The sequence below is a fragment of the Mobula birostris genome, chromosome 24, assembly GCF_030028105.1.
Source record: "Mobula birostris isolate sMobBir1 chromosome 24, sMobBir1.hap1, whole genome shotgun sequence".
Lineage (NCBI taxonomy): Eukaryota > Metazoa > Chordata > Chondrichthyes > Myliobatiformes > Myliobatidae > Mobula > Mobula birostris.
In genome coordinates, this window is record NC_092393.1 from 24,140,224 (window position 1) to 24,157,922 (window position 17,699).

General features: G+C 37.1%; 1 protein-coding gene and 1 long non-coding RNA gene across 2 annotated transcripts in view; one reads left to right on the top strand and one right to left on the bottom strand.

Moving 5' to 3' along the window:
- tbcd (tubulin folding cofactor D) overlaps positions 1–11,284 on the top strand; it is a 268,544-nt gene extending 257,260 nt beyond the window's left edge. The window contains exons 37-39 of the mRNA XM_072241956.1: positions 1,670–1,779; positions 9,578–9,662; positions 10,805–11,284. Of these exons, the coding sequence (XP_072098057.1) occupies positions 1,670–1,779; positions 9,578–9,662; positions 10,805–10,825 (216 nt within the window). The 3' untranslated portion in view covers positions 10,826–11,284. The remainder of the gene's footprint in view (positions 1–1,669; positions 1,780–9,577; positions 9,663–10,804) is intronic.
- Positions 7,494–9,306, bottom strand: LOC140187052 (uncharacterized). Its single transcript, XR_011882997.1, has 3 exons — positions 9,248–9,306; positions 8,717–8,840; positions 7,494–8,036 (listed from the first exon to the last, which is right to left on the bottom strand). It is a non-coding gene; the product is annotated as an uncharacterized lncRNA (long non-coding RNA).
- Positions 11,285–17,699: the final 6,415 nt, after the last annotated feature.

Sequence of the window (17,699 nt, forward strand, 5' to 3'; positions counted from 1 at the left end):
TCAAGTCTAACTCTTTGTGACCTCATTGACCATAGATACGGAAGTAGATTGCCAGGCCTTTCTTCTGCGCAGATACTGCAGCTGCCCAGGTTAGGACCTGGCTGGGGTTTGAACTCAGGGCCATCTGCCTTGAAGTTCAGTGCTGATGCCACCACACTACCAGCACCTGATGACAGCAGCAAGAAGAAAACATGTTCTAGTAGTGGGGGTCACTGATGATGGATACTGCTCTCCTGCAACAGCATTTCATGTAGATGTGCTCAGTGGTGGGAAGGCTTTGCCTGCAATGGATTGGACTGTTTCCACTACTTTTCATAGGATTTTCTGTTAAAGAGCATTGGTGTTTCCATACCAGACTGTGATGCAGCCAGTCAATATACTCTCCACTATGCATCTATAGAAGTTTGTCAAAATTTCAGATGTCATGCCAAATCTTCACAAACTCCAAAGGATTTAGAAGCCCTTTGCAAACTTCGTACTTGTGTGCTGGAACTTAAATGAAGTTTTATGCAAAGCTGAGCATTTTCTGATATGTGTACTCAATTCTTTATGCATTAGTGTTTTAGTCCAGTTCAAGCCAGAATGAAAATTTTGTTGTCTTTATATCTATTTTGTAAGCTAGTCTGTAAAATAATAAGAACTTAATTATAAATCCTTGGCAGTTCCCAGATTAAATAAAATTGAATGAACATGAATGTTTTAGAAAAGAAAAATTACAGAACACAATACATGATTTTAGGAAATGGGGGTATTTAGATGCATAAGTGGTTTAACTTCAAAGGCAGTTATAGTCATCTTTAAAGGGGAAATGATTAGGAAAAAATCTAGTAATTGTAACTATCAATGTGCTTTTTTTCAAATTAGTTAATGAAACAACTAATTATAAAGCTTTCTGCTTTCACTAATTGAGAGAAATTGATTTATTAGAATGAAGCAAAATTGAGCAGATCCCCTTGCAAATTGCTATGCAAACTTTCTGATTAGGTCTAAGTGTAGTTTTCCCTGTTCAACCCTGACATTATGTTGTTGCTATTCAGGATGAGCTGAAATGGGAAGCACTAATCAGTAAACATTTTTGAGACAGACTAATCACAACAGCTTCAGTTAATTGTCATATGTTTAGATTTTCAAAAAAAGTCATTTTATAAGGTATCACATAGAAAATGATAAATATTGTGATGATATAAATATTTATATTTCTGGATGAATCAAATTGGGGATCTTAAGAAAAAGATAGTTTATAAATGAATACAATAGGGAAGGAATAAGAAATTTCTTTACTCAAAGGATAGTTAAAATATAGAATTTGGTCCAGCAGGAAGTTAAGTTAAACAGCTTAGTTCTTTTGAACAGTAATCTAGGGAAATATATGAAAGAAAAATTAATAATTATGTGCTGAAAGACAAGTTTATGTCAATAAAAGGAGTATAAACAACAGCAAAATTCAAAATTCATTGGCCTCTGATTATACTAGCACTTAATTCTCTGAAATATTAAACATATTGACACTAAAATACCTATTTCACTGGTCCTAAAGAGTAAATCTAGCATTGATAATGTACACATATAAAATGTTAATAAATGTATTTTAGGGTTAACTTGTGTCTGATTATTCTATATTTCAAACATTGAAAGATGAGAATTGTTTTGTAATTCATGTTTTGAACAGATAAGGAAGACAGCTGCCAGCCAAATGTATGAAATGCTTTTAACATATGATGACGTCATTGATGCCGCGGTATTGGACGAAGTGATGGCAAGCCTTAGCGACAACAACTGGTAAGCAGCAACAACTGTGGAAGCAGGTCTTGCACTGTGCTCAAAGTCAGTTAGCACAAAAACGAGGAACAGGACTACAGAAAGTGTAGCTGGGGTGCTTAAAAAAGAAAAGACAGACCATGAAATATCACTGGCAGATAAGAATAATGAAAATCCTAAAAACATTTTATGTATATTAAGAGGGTAATTATGGAAAGAGTGGAGCCCATTAGGGACCAAAGGGGCAAACCTAAGATCTTCCCCATGAATATTTTATTCACTGAAAAAGACAATGTAGTTGAACATTTTAAATTGGGTCAGTGAAATTCTTGAGTACATTAGATATCTTGGTGGCTATAAAAGCAGATAAATTTGACAAGGTACTAAGCGGAATCCTATACTGATGTGGGAGGCAGGAGATTGCTTGGATTCTGGTAGACATTTAAATCACTTGCCACAGAAGAGGTGCAGATGACTGTATGACCGCAAATGAGTGTCTTTGTTCAAAGTAGCCGCAGGTATAAGTAGATAATTATTGGCTGACGGTGGAGGAATTAATCAACATACAGAAACATTTTAAAAAGGACCTGAGTGTAATTGTGATCTGGCAGCTAGTGGGAGCAGGTTGACTCAGAACATTTATGAACTATCTGGATAAGCATTTGAGTTACTGAGGCATTGTAGGCCACAGACCATGGTCTTGTGAATGGGATTAGCATATAAGGGTTGAGACGGTCATGTTGACCAAAGAAATTGTTCTGATGTTTTTGTGAATCTGTAACTCTCAGTTGGTCTTAATATGTTCTTAACCCCCTCCCCATTCCCCAAAGGGAATAGCTATTACTAATACTGAAGAATAACTGAAAGGCATTCCAGCCTTCCCTTTCATGTAGATCAGTGAAAAGACTATAGATATGAGAAATCCAACAGAGATACATTTAAAGATAAGTTGGCTGGGTTATATGATAACATTAACAATAAGAAGGTGGTTTTTGTCTGTGGGGATTTTAATATTGACTTGTTAAATCCTCATGGATGTACACAAATAACAAATGTTATCAATACAATGTTTTGCATGAGTTCATATCCTTCAATCACACAAACAAGCAGGATAACTGTAAATAGTGCTACACTCATCGATAACATATTTACAAATGTTACTGATGGGAAAATAACAGGAGGTTTACTCATAAATGATGTTAGCGATCACCTGCCTGTTTTTGTAGCTGTTGAGAGCTGCATCATGATTAATAATGAAATTAAAACTAATAGGTTAATTCGACATATAACAGAAGATACCATTAAGTCTCTTAAGGAGGGGTTAATTAAATAAGATTGGAATACAGTCTATGTAGATAAAGCCTATGAAGCATTTGTTTCTGTAATAACTAATTTGTGTGATAAACATTGCCCACTAGTTAAGAAAGTTGACAAAAAGAAGTATATTGATAAGCCTTGGTTAACAAAGGGAATACAAAATGCTTGTAAAAAGAAAAATGTATTATATAAGAAATTCTTAAAACATAGAACAAAGGAAGCTGAAATTAAATACAAGATATATAAAAATAAGTTAGCAGGTATTATGAGATCTAGTAAAAGTTATTATAGTAAATTATTGGAGAATAATAGAAATAACATTAAAAATACTTGGTTTTAAATGAAATTATTAAAAAGGATAAAAGGAAAAACAACTTACCCATATTACTTTAATTCAAAGAATGGTATGGTAATAAAGGATACTAATTTGGTTGCAGATAGGTTTGATGATTTATTTGTTAATGTGGGAACTAAATTAGCTAAATCAATTACTGAACCCAGCAATAAAGATGGAGTAAATAGTAATATTATCAATATAAACACTTACACTATGTTTATTAGAGCACTGAGGAAAAAAAAATAATTGATATAGTATATAAATCAAAGAGCAAGAAACTAGCAGATTGGAATGGATATGATATGTATTTAACTAAAAACATCATTGACGGTGTTGACTCGTATTTGTAATCAGTCTTTGATTGCTGGAAAATTTCCCAATAAAATGAAAATAGCAAAGGTCATTCCAATATACAAAGCTGGAGATAAACATGTGTTTTCAAACTATACACCAGTTTCTTTGCTCTCACAGTTTTCCAAAATATTGGAAAAAATATTTGTAAGAAGGGTAAGTGATTTCATAACAAAACATAATATACTCTGTGAACAGCAATATGGTTTCAGAAAAAAACAGAACCACTACAATAGCATTAATAGATTTTGTAGAAGAAATATCAAACACTATAGAAAGAAATGAATACACAGTGGGAATATTCCTTGATCTATAAAAAGCATTTGACACCATTGACCACAAATTATTATTAACAAAATTAGAAAGATATGGTATTAGAGGGGTGGTACATGAGTGGTTAAGTAGTTATTTGGAAGACAGGTATTAGTATGTACATATAAACAACTTGAATTCAAAACTTTTGAGGGTAACTTGTGGGGTTCTACGAGGTTCAGTGCTTGGTCCATTGCTGTTCATTTTGTATATAAATGATACATGTATGGTCTCTCAGACATTAGAATGTATATTATTTGCTGATGATACAACTATACTTTGTAGTGTGGAGCATCTGAAACGACTTTTGGATACAGTGGAGAAAGAACTGAAAATTATAAAGAAATGGTTTGATACTAACAAATTATCACTGAATCTAAGTAAAACTAAATTCATAATATTTGGAAACTGTGTACCAAACTCATATAGTAAACTTAGAATAAATGATGTTGAAATTGACAAGATATCTGAAACAAAATTTTTAGGAATGTTAATAGATAATAAATTAAGCTGGAAACCACATATAAATTATGTCAAAGCAAAAATGTCAAAATCTATTGCAATACTGTACAAAGTGCAAGATTTCTTAATTCAGGAATCTTTGCATACATTATACTGTTCACTTATAGTCCCATACATGACTTACTGTGTAGAGGTATGGGGAAATACATACAAAACAAATACAAACTCAATTTTTCTACTCCAAAAGAAAGACAAATGAATTGTAAATAAGTTGTTATGAGCCAACCAATCCACTATTTATTCAACTAAATACTTTAAAATTCAGAGATTTCATAGATTTTAAAATAATACAAATTATGTATAAAGTGAAAAATGGACAGCTACCACAAAGTATCCAAAGGTTGTTTAAAATGAGGGAAAGTCAATATGATTTGAGAAGACCATGTATATTTCAAAAACAAAGGATAAGAACAAATGTAAAAAATCATTGTTTTTCAGACAGAGGGGTGAATTTATGGAACAGTTGTAGTGTGAATTTAAAAACATGCACCACACTTAACAAGTTTAAAAAAATATTTAAAAATAATTTAATGAACGCATATAAAATACATGGTTTAAAATGAATGGGAGTAATGTAAATAAATGATACTTGGGATTGAATTTTGTGTTAAAAGGTTATGAATTTTTTTTGTTTTGATGTGATGATTGACGCCAAATATGTTGTTGTATAAGTAAGAGGGGTAGGCGTAATAAGCTGTAGCTTCAGCCTACACCCTTTCGGTCTGCTTTAAAGAATATCTATGTTTTTTTGTTGTTCTAATTTTGTCCTATGAAATCATCGTTGAAAATGATGCTTTTTGTTATGTTTGTACTGACCGATATAAATTTCATTCATTATTCATTCATTATACATAAATATTAAGATTGATCTTGTGAGCAAAGGGTGCTTTGGATTTTGCAGTATTCTACAAAGTGCAACAGCTTGAGCGATGGAGGAATTACTCAATATATGTAAAATAAAAAGTGAAATTACCAGACACTGGTATTAAAAGTACTTAAGTATTTATCTTCATGTTAATTCAATCATCATCTTTTGGCACCCTTCAAATAATTCCAAACAGATAAAGGCACTTGGATTTTAATTTAGAATAAAATGAAGGATTTAGAGGATTGCAAGTGCATTAAAGGATGTTATATTAGTTGTATTTGCTTTGGTGAGTACATGTATTAACAATTGTGAAAAACAATGGGCCACTTTAAGTATGTATTTATGGAAAGAATGGTTGGCCAGTCTTAGTGTATAGTCAGTGTGTTCAAGTATTCCTTGCCTGCAGACTTCACCATCACTACCTGCCTGCAGATTCACAATTAAGTACAGAAGTTTCTGATCAAATGGAGCTGAAGTACCTAGATACACTGGCCTCTCGGTTTTTCACATGCCACAAGTGGAACTGCTGAATGTCCTACTTATTTAAAGAGGGAGGTGTGGCCACTAACTAGGCTCTTTGTGATTCATTCTGCTGATAAGGCAACCTTTAATGTTTTTGCCACCTTCAACTTGGGCAGAAAAGTCTCGACTATAAACTTGCTTGGTAACTCTTTAATTCTCTAAGGGCAAGTTTTATCAGTACTTTGTTCCTTACTCAGAATGTAGGACTTTATTTTTTTAATCAAATTTTGGTTGAAATCCAATTCAAGAATCCTTGATAGGTTTACACACTTCCATTCTTTCTACAATCAATCAGTAACGCTTAATATGATATAACAGGTTAAATAACATTAATCATAGAGCATAAAACTTAAACAGATAATTAAAGTTTATACTAATGAATGTTTCACAAAATTTCAAAACTTTGCTTTCCCAGTCTCCCAACAATTGTGATTCCTCGAGGTGGCTGCAGGTATAATCTTGGTGTGGAAGCTATGAGTGTACACGAGAAATGGGTATTGGGAATAGAAAGTTATGTATTAATACATTTTTTTCAGATGTAATTGATGAGATGGTTGTAAAATGAACAGCATCTGTTTCTCTATTTATAGAGTACCACGTAGCTACAGTTTTTTTGGATTCAAAATAATAGTGCCATTCCAGATGAAAATGCATTTCATCTTGAAGGGATTTGTATTGCCACTTCATATGGGTTCATTTTGTGAACAGAGTTAGACTGATTACAGCATCTAGTTCTGAAATGAATTAAGTACTTAATGTTACATGAACCAATCAGCAGGAAAAAGAGCCAATATATGTATTTGAACTATTGGAATGCTTTGGACAGAGTAGAGATTTGCTTTGGGGTTGACCAAAGCTAACATTTTCTTCAGTCTGTTTCATATTTATTTCCTTCATTTTAATTAATAACCTTTAAGAAATGTCCTAAATTAGTTGAGCGTTTGTTGTAAATTATACTACAATGAACTGTACATATTGCTTTGTCATAGTTTTGTGGTATTACAGTTAATGCTGAAATGGTGCTTTACATTGCTCCCATTACAGAAAAGTAGCCACAGCAATCTAGTGATCTCTCTGACTTGGCCATATCCTTTTCTGCCTATGATTTCTGTCAGATGTTGGTTCAAAGAAATCCTTTGTGACTGTGTAGTTCATAAGCTAAGTAGAATCTTGTATTAAGAATATTCAGTTAAATGTGGAAGAGTACAAATCTTAGCTCAATATTATAGATGCACCATGAACTGTTGAATGTAGAGTCAGAAATATCAGTTCATAAACTTAGTTAAATATTGGTACTAGTTTGTTATTGTCACATGTATTGAGATAAAGTGAAAAGCTTTTCTTATATACTGATCAGGCAGATCAATTCATTACACAATTCATCGAGATAAACCAGTAGCAATGCAGAATTGATTAGATTATGAGGACACACAGTCCTCTTTTAATGTCATTTAGTAATGCATGCATTAAGAAATGATACAATGTTTTTCCAGAATGATATCACAGAAAACACATGACAAGCCAAGACTGAAAAACTGACAAAAAACCACATAATTATAACATATAGTTTCAACAGTGCAAAGCAATACCATAATGTGATAAGAACAGACCATGGCACAGTAACAGTCTCAAAGTCTCTCGAAAGTCCCATCATCTCATGCAGACGGTAAACCTCCAGCGCCGCAAGCTTGCCGATGCAGCATCCCGGAAGCATCTGACCACAGTCCAAGTCCGTCCAAAAACTCCGAGCCTCCGACCAGCTCTCCGACACTGATGCAACAAGTACCATCTGTGCGGAGGGCTTCCACCCTGGCCCTGGCAACAGGCAGTAGGCAAGGCCGAGGATTTGGGGCCTTCCTTCCAGAGATTCTCAATCGCACGGTAGCAGCAGCAGCGAAGCAGGCATTTCAGAAGTTTCTCCCGATGTTTCTCCATGCTTCTTCATGTCTGTCTCTATCAAATCAGGATTGTGCACTGCATCCTACTTCACAGATACGATATCATTCGGAACGGCCGCGCGCACTGCGTCACGCTGCCATCTTCTTCTCCCTCCCAATGTAATAGAAACATTTTAAAGTATTTGAGAGGAAATTACATTTGTAAATGTCATATTTTAAGGAATTAGAATTCCAGGCAATTGAGGGTTGGGGAAGGTAAGGAAAATCGGCCATGTTTGAATTTCGCTGTGGTGTATTTGATCGTTTCCTGATCGGTCAGGGCATCAAAGTATATGGTGAGAAGGTAAGTGTACGGAGTTGAGTGGGATCTGGGATTAGCCATGATGGAATGGCGGAGCACACTCAATGGGCTGAATGGCCTAATTCTGCTCCTATGTCTTACAGTATATCTTATGGTTATTTCGTTACTTCATACACCATTAAATTTTCATCACACAACATTTTCAGAATATTTTCCTGTAAGGCCATCTACTTTGAATTAATGGGTACTATAACTGCAGCCCATTGATGCTGCTGAATTACTATACTCCTAAATTTAGGAAAATCGAATAAACTGCTTTGACATCATTATCATGTCTGCAGCATGCAATCCAAGTGAAGTGCTGCAGTGTAAATTTAAACTCATTATCATGGCATTGGACCCGGTTGGTGGTGTAGTGGCACCAGCGCCGGACTTTGGGATGAAAGGTCCGGAGTTCGAATCTAGCCGGCTCCCCTGCACGCTTTCCATCCGTGCTGGGTTACGAGCTGGCGATCTCTTTGGAAACTCACCTGGCAGAAGGCAACGGCAAACCACTGCTGTAACTTGCCTCGTACTTGGTTCCCCACTACGTCAGAGAGGCGTGGAGGGAAATCGTCTGCTAACCGGAGAAACTCCAGATGCAACATACCTTTCCTATCATGGTATTAAACACAGAAAATGCTGGAATGAGACACGAAGTTAACATTTCTGTCAAAGACTGTTGGCTTGTTTATATGCAAACTAACAAGTTTCATTTTAAATACCTCAATATTTTTAGAATAGTTTTGGAAGTAGGTTGAATAATGGTGGAATTCTGAAAACCATGCATTCCTGTCACTAATTTTCCTTTCTGTTTGAAGTACAAAATGATTAAGTATACTAAAAAAAATAGAAGTATGACTGCTTTGTGTTTCTTTTGCAGTGGAGGCTTTGGAAGAATGCAGCAAGTTTCAGAATTCGAGGCTCTTTGACTATTAAATAATATCTCCATTATTCTAGTGTTTTATAATAACTAATCTTCCAATGCAGTATTGTTGGTATTAATGATTTTCAATACTTACAAAAACGAAAGCCCTCATATATAGACTGACTGAATCCTTCTGTTGCAATTTCTCTGCCTTGAACTCAAATGTAAGGAATTACATATCTTTGTTCCTGAATACAGGGAATTAATTTTGAGCAATTTACTGGGAGTGTGCCTGAACGTCATCCAAGGTTAAGAAGGTTCAGTAACTGAATTATTTACATTATAAATGTGTTACTGTTGATTGTTCCAGCTCCTTTAAAATGTTGCTGTAAGTAACAGAAGTTATGGTTCATGCTCACTGAATGTAATCTATTGTAAAGCTGTTATAACTGGTTAACTTGCCTAAAATATTCTTTGGCTGCAGGGATGCTGACCTTCCCACCGTGCGAGCTCAGCGGAATCATCTCTGTGACCTGATGGGTGTTCCAAAACCGGTACTTGTTACTAAGGTATATTGGCAAATAATAGTTACACAGTAACAAGGCCTTGGCTTTACTTTTACACCACATTCTGAAATGCATATTGGCCTTCCTAACATTTTCTTTCCTTAAAGACTTTGCTTATGATTTAGGTTGTTAGCCGATTCCACTAGTCAGAATTATTTTTACATGTGTGATTGATTGTGCATTTGTTTGAAACTGTGTTTGTTTTTTTTTAAGAAACAAAATTTTATAGCAAGATACAAATACTGCACTTGTGTAGGAGATTTTTCAAAGGCAGTTCCAGGCAGGATCATGGCAATAAGACGTTGTTGATAATTTAAAATTAAGTGTAATCTGTATTACCAAAATAGTCCTCTTGTAGATTTGCATATTTATCTGTAGGTGGCAAAGTGGCACAGCAGTTTGTGCAATTTTCTCATTGTTCCTGGGAAGTGGGTTTCATGCTGACTTTGGGTACTGTGTGCTGGAACTTGCATGAATTGGGATGAGGTGCCTGCTTCCATACTGAATTATAGCCAGTGACTTCAGGTGTTCCCACGACATACTCCAGTTCCCTCCATGTTCTAAACATGTGCTGGTAGGTTAATAGGATACTGTTAATTAACTTTGGTACAAATGGCAAAAGAATCAAAACTGGGCATAGGAGGATAAAGAAAATGCAAGAAAACAAGTTGCAGGGCAATCAGAAAGTAAGGGAGGGGCATGAAATTAATGAGATTACCATTTTGGAAGTCAGCATGAACCCAGTGAGCCAAATGGTCTCTTGTTGTATCACAATAAGTATCTGAAAGCTCGATATGTTAGAGAGCATGACAACACAGCTCTTATTATGACCATTAAATATTTTGGATTTTCAGTCTAGTTGCTTGCCGCAGGGCCAGCTAGAAATCAAATAGGAAACTGTATTCAGTACAAACTATTCTAATTTGGTCAATTTTAGAAATAGTTAGTAGCATCTTTCAGATCAGAAATCTTAATACTAATTTGTACACTTATTTTTCCAGAATAACTCAATGTGCTAAAACTTGAAAATCCTCAAAATTTGCAAACCTCATTTTCAACACAATTCATAACTTATAACAATTATAAGTAACTATTTAGATTGGATCAACTAATGTATCATCAATCTAATCTTTTTGTGACTGCAGCTGCATCAGGGCGTTCCATGACTGAAGATTTCCCATGTGTCTGAACAGACAAGACATGCAGAGAGCCAAATGTGTATTCAGTCTACTACCCGTTGGATGCCTTTCACAAACTGTTCCAATCTGTTGCCACTACAAAGCAAGATGACTGAAGAGCTGCTCAGCATGTGAAGGAACACACAAATAAAGAGTAGGCTGCGTTCAACCTCAACATTTCCCTCCAGATGTTGTTCTTGATGTGGTTATTGATTTCCTTAAGACCCCAAAGGGGGGTAAATTGCTGAATAAGTCAATACTACATGCACTGTTAACAATTTTTTTTAACGCAGTGTTTGGATGCAACCCTTCAACCCCACAAGATGGCACCTTTGCTTCCTCAACATCATTTACTTTGTTTAGGTTCATTGTACTAGAGCTGATGTTCTGTTGCTATTGGTTAATCTGAACCTAAACTACATTCTTAAATAAAAATCATGAGCTTTATCTGTACTCTCAGGCTGCAAGTGAAGTTTCATTTGAACTATTTCTCAACTCTAAATTTTATCTCCAAGTTATGGTGGAGAAACAGGTTATTTTCTTTGGAGCAAATAGAGAAGTACATAAGATTGTAACTAGTTTAGATAGTGTTATCAGAAGGAAGATTAACATGCAGGAGGGAGATTTAAAATTCTGGGCAAAAATGCAAATCTGAACTAGTGATGAATACAGTCTTTATCCACCAGGCTGCATTTTTGAAGTGAGAAAATTTTGAAAAATATAATGGCAAGTTTCCTAATGTGCCCAATGTGACTTTGAAGCAGGCTTCAAATTATAATAATAAATATTAAATCAAGATTTATGATGTAATTTAGGACCCAAATACCACTGATTTTGAACAAGATATGTTGGGTACTGCACCAATGAAAACTTCACAAATTTCCATGTAAAGACTCAATATCAGATGCTTGGGATCATCATGGAACACAAGTGGAACTGCAATAAAATTGTGTCCACAGCACAGTTGAAAGTTGCGTTACAGCTGTAATATAGGCAAGTAGAGTAAATAATGCAAAGTTGTAACATTGAGGTTCCCTACAATTAGTAACGGAATTAAATGCAAATGATTATCACCAAATGTTAGGATGAAAGGACTTTTTAATCATAGTTTGTTTCTTGGGTTTCTGCTAATTCAGTAAATAACCTGACATTCTATTCAATTTTATAATGATGATTGAGAGACAGAATATTGATTAAGATGAGATAATTCCTCTTCCAGTGGGAATTGGTGTCAACATAAAATTCATATATAAGGAGAATGGGTGTGTGTATTAGTCTTGTAGCCATTTTATGCTGCCAAGGTGAATCTTGGGAAGAGCACCACCCCATCAATGCAAATTTCAGCACTGGAACCCTATCATAAATCTACCTTCACATATTCAAGGCACACAAGATGAAATAAGGGTAAATTTTGGTTCCAAAAGCTCAGAACCACAGCTCAGTCTGCTAACATTATATTAAATGTGAACAACCAGAGTGTTAAAAGAACTCAGTGGGTCAACCAGTATCTGTGGAGGCTGAAAATGTATGTCAATGTTTCAGAATGAGACCTTGCATCAGAACAGTATAAACAAAGTTTGTCAGGCTGTAGAAATCCAAGGGAAGGGTGGGACAGGGCTAGTAGGTGATAGGGGGAGGGGAAAAATTCAGAAGGCAGAGGATGATCCATAATGTGTTTAGGGCATGGGTGATCCCTCTTCTTGTTGTTAATGGTCATGAATTCCAATACATTTCTCACTGACACTCTATTCCATGTAGTGCATACATGACCGACACTGGCACTCTGCCCCATAGTCACAGATTAAAAAGACTCTCAAATGCCAGTAAACTGCTCTGCCACACCCTAGGTTTATGAAAGGTGCTGTATAATGCAGCTTTTTTTGCCTGCTTTGTTTGATGTGAGTGAAATGAAGGAGAAAAGGTTACTCAGAAATAAATGAGGGAGTGGACTGATTGTAATGTTCTAAGAGCCAGGATATCTCTAACAGAACACGTGGCCTCAGTGTCATAAGTATATGTAGGAAAAGCATGACACTTATCTTCTTCTGGGCAAAACAAATTACATCACAGCAGTTTTCAATGACTGATACTACAGGAATGAGGCTTTGGGGTACTTAGAGGCACATGATAATATAGGTCAAAATCAGTGTGGTTTCCTTAAGAAGTCTTCTCTGAGAAATCTGTTGGAATTATTTGAGGAAATAACAGGCAGGATAGGCAGGAGAGTCAGTGGTTGTTTTGTATTTGGATTTTCAGAAGGCTTTTGTCAAAGTGCCATGCATGAAGTTGCTAAACAAGATAAAAGACCATGGTGTTACAGGAAAGTTAGATGGATAGAAGATTGGCTGAATGGCAACAAGCGAAAGAAAAAAATTGGGCCTTTTATGGTTGGCTGTCGGTGACTAGTGGTGTTCTGCAGGGATCTGTGATGGGCTCACTTCTTTTCACATTATACATCCTTTGTGGCCAGGTTTGAGGATGATATGAAGGTAGGTGTAGGGACGGGTAGTGTTAAGGAAGCAGGGCGTCTGCAGAAGGACTTAGACAAATTAGGAGAATGAGAAAAGAAGTGGCAGATGAAATATAGTGCAGGGAAGTGTATGGTCATGCCCTATAGTAGAAGGAATAAAGGCGTGGACTATTTGCTAAACAGGGAGAAAATTCAGAGGTGCAAGGGTACTTGTGAGTCCTCGTGTAGGATTCCATAAAGGTTAACTTGCAGTTTGAGTTGATGATAAAGAAGGCAAATGCAATGTTAGCATTTATTTCAAGAGGACTAGAAAATTAAGGATATAATGCTGAAGCTCTATAAGGCATTGGTCAGACCTCACCTGGAGTATCGTAAGCAGTTTTGAGTCCTTTATCTAAGAACTGATGTGCTAGCATTAGAAGGTTCAGCAGAGGTTCACGAGACTTATTCCGGGAATTAAAGGGTTAACACAAAAGGAGCGTTTGATTGTCCTGGGCCTCTACTCGCTGGTGTTTAGAAGAATGAGGGGGGCAATCTCATTGAAACTGATTGAATATTGAAAGCCCCAGATAGGGTGGATGTGGAGAGGATGTTCCTATAGTGGGGGAGTCTAGGACCAGAGAGCACTGCCTCAAAATAGAGGGACATCCCTTTTGAATAGAGATGAGGAGGATTTTTTTTTAGGCATAAGTGGTGAATCTGTGGAATTCATTGCCACAGGCAGTTGTGGAGGCCAAGTGATCAGGTTTATTTAAAGAGGAGTTTGATAGGTTGAGTAATCAGGATGTCAAAAGTTAGAGGACAAGGTTGGGGAATGGGGTTGAGAGGAATGATAAATCAGCCATGTTGGAATGGCAGATCAGACTCAATGAGCTGAATGGCTTCATTCTGCTCCAATGTCTTATGGTCTAATTAGTTTTGATAAAAGCAAAAATATTTTTCAAGTACCCTGCCATCATCCATTTGGAACCTAACATTAGATAGGTAGGTAGATACTCTATTGATCCCAAAGTAAATTACAGCGTCACGGTAGCGTTACAAGTACACAAATATACAAATATTAGAAGAGAACTAAGAAAGAATAACAAATGTTACCTCGAACAGTCTAATAGGAAGGGGGTCATCATTTCCCCAGCTATAGGTTGCCTCATTATAGAACCTAATGACTTCATATAGTGCTCTTTGGAGCAGTGCAGCTGTTTTAGTCTATTACTATAAGTGCTCCTCTGTTCAAGCAAGATGGCATACAGAGGGTGAGAAACATTGTCCAGAATTGCCAGGATTTTCCATTGGGTCCTTTGTTCTACCACAGCCTCCAGTGTGTCCAGTTTGACTAGTATAACAGAGCCAGCCTTTCTAATCAGTTCATTGAGCCTGTTGGTTCACGTTGATGCCATTGCCTCAGCACACCACCACATAGAAGATTGTACTAGTGACAACAAACTGGTAGAACATGTAAAGGAGAGACCTGGATACTCCAAAGGACCTCAGTCTGCTCAGGAAGTAGAGGTGACTCTGAGCCTTCTTGTGCACAGCCTCTGTGTTTGTGCTCCACTTAAGTCTGCCATCCAGGTGCACCCCCAGGTACTTGCAGATCCTCACCATCAATAGTAACAGGGAGCAATGCAGGCTTAGTCTTCCAAAGGTCCATCACCACCTCCTCTGTCTCACTGATGTTGAGCTGCAGATGATTCATCTTGCACCATTTGACAGTCTTCCACCAGGGCCCTGTATTCATCCTCCCATCCTCCCTTTATACACCCAACTACTGCTGAGTTATCAGAGAACTTCTGCAGATGACGTGACTCAGTGTTGTACCTAAAGTCCGAGTTATACAGGGTAAACAGGAAGGGAGCCAATACAGTCCCCCCAGGTGCTGCTTATAGCCATGTCTGACACACAGCTCTGAAGCCAAACAAACTGTGATCTGCCAGTCAGGTAGTCCATTATCCAGGATACAATGGAAGTGTCAACCTGCATAAACATAGTTTTTCCCCCAACAATTAGAGCTGTATGGTATTGAAGGCACTTGAGAAATTAAAAAAACACGATCCTCTGAATGAGACCCTGCTTATCCAAATGGGAGTAGGCGCTGTTCGGCAGGTAGGCGACAGCATTGTTAAATCCAGTGTTCTCCTGTTAGGCAAACTGCAGGGGGTAGGGGGCTGATCTGACCAGGGGCTTGCAAAGAGGAGAGTGGGTTTTAATCTCAGATCATCCTGCACTCAATTCTACTGCCAAGAGGCCAAGCAGCTGCCTACTTCCAGATCTGAGCCAATATTTTCTTTGGCTATTTTCTAAGAGAAACAGAGTATTAAAATTCAGATTTTTTTCCAAAGACTAAACTCGTGTTCCTGTTAGTTTTCAATCAACAGACTCTGAACCCTCAGAATTCAAACTTTACACCCATTTGTTATGAATGGTGTAGTGTATCATTATACTAACAACTTTAATGGAAAACACATTACTTGCCAACCATTCTTACAACTGCTGTTAGATTATTTCTTTAGTTCCCCAGTGTCTGTAGACTTGTTTCTTTTCCTCCAAGGGAAAAGTGGAGCTTCCAATCAAGCAACACTTTGACGGCGAACCTCACCCCATGAAATTTGCATTCCTCCGCTGTAGCAAGTAGTGTACCCACTTTTGTTAAAATGGCTACCTTCGGCCAAAGTATCTCACTCAATATAGCAATATTGCTGTCAATGTGTCCAAAATCTCATGCTATGCTAACTGAGTGGAATGTTAGGATTATCCATAAAGGTCCTGACCTTCATAAAATGAAGAGCAAACTAACTGTGTGCAATTCCTTGTGATGTGTAAAAGTCTTTGCAACCCAGTACCATGTGAGCAACAGAGGACAAAAATGGTGGGAGACTAAATTCTACTTGAAAGCTTAACAAATTGGACACATACTTAGGCTCAGGCAGAACAGCCCTGCCTCACAAGCTTCCTCCTTGCTTCCCACCTCCCGCACCCATGCTCCTGGGTTACACTCTGAACATTACTTTCCATCCCAATTGCACACCCTGCTAATTTCCAGCCTCCAGCTCTGCCCATATACTTCCCCAAATTCTTGGCCCCCAGCTCTGGCCGCATCCCTGGCTCACGTTTGCGGCTCAGGCTGAATACCTTCCAGAGCTCCTGTTCCTGCCACTCTTTACAATCTTTCTTGCTGTAACCCAGCACCTCCTCTCCAACTTACCTGGGGAATGTAGCAAACCTTCAGAACCAACTGGAAACATGTCAACCTCTGATGACTGTACTACAGGTCACACGAACCTTTGTTGCCAAGCTGAGGGATGCAGGCGACTTTTATATTTTAATATGCTTTCGTGAATGCGTTGGTGATAGCTTGCATGTGGCTTAGCTCCAAGCTGTCATCAACTTGTTCACTGAAGCATATGAGAATGCAACAGACCTTTGTTTGTGAAATTCTCTCTGACAGCAGCATTATTGGGGAAGGAGAAATAGATTCTGCAAAAGGATCAGCACTGATTTGTTGATCTATTCAACAAATTGTAGCTGTAGGATACAGCAATGCAAACTGAGTGTAGAATGGAGGTAAACGAGAAAATCTGTTTTAATTATCAATGTGCAATTGCTGTATCCTACAGCTACAATTTGTTGAATAGATCAACAAATCAGTGCTGATCCTTTTGCAGAATCTATTGCTCCTTCCCCAATAATGCTGCTGTCAGAGAGAATTCCACAAACAAAGTTTATAGGGTTTCGTTTCGAGCTTACACAGCTGATAACACTGGTTAAAGTTGCATTGTGCGATAATTCATAAAATTCTTGCTCTTAATATCCAATTTTAGAAACCTACTGAAAAATATGACACTGATGACTCCTTTGAGTTTCATTGCAGGTTTTGTTTAAACACAAAAATAAGGAAAATGTACAGGACAAGCAGTTATTTCAATTTGCTGGTCCATCAAACTTGAACTTCCTGAGTAAAATGAGACTTTGTTTTTTTATGAGGGGTTCCCAACCTTTATTATGCCATAAAACAGGGTTTCTCAACTGGGGCTCGGTGGAACTCTTTGAAGGTTAATTTTCAGGTAGAATCAGTGGCGGGGAAGGCAAATGCAATGTTAGTATTCAATTCAAGAGGTCGAGAATAAAAGAGCAGGGGTGTGGTGCTGAGGCTTTATAAGTCACTGGTGAGGCCTCACCTTGAGTATTGTGAACAGTTTTGGGCTGTTCATCTAAGAAAAGATGTGCTGGCATTGCGGAGGGTTCAGAGAAGATCCACAAGGATGATTCCAGGATTGAAAGGGTTATCGTACAAGGAAAAAAAATATCATTCTCTATTTAAAAGAGCATTGACAATTATTTTTGGATTATTATATCTACAACTTACTGATCTCACTAATGTATTGTGAGTTATAG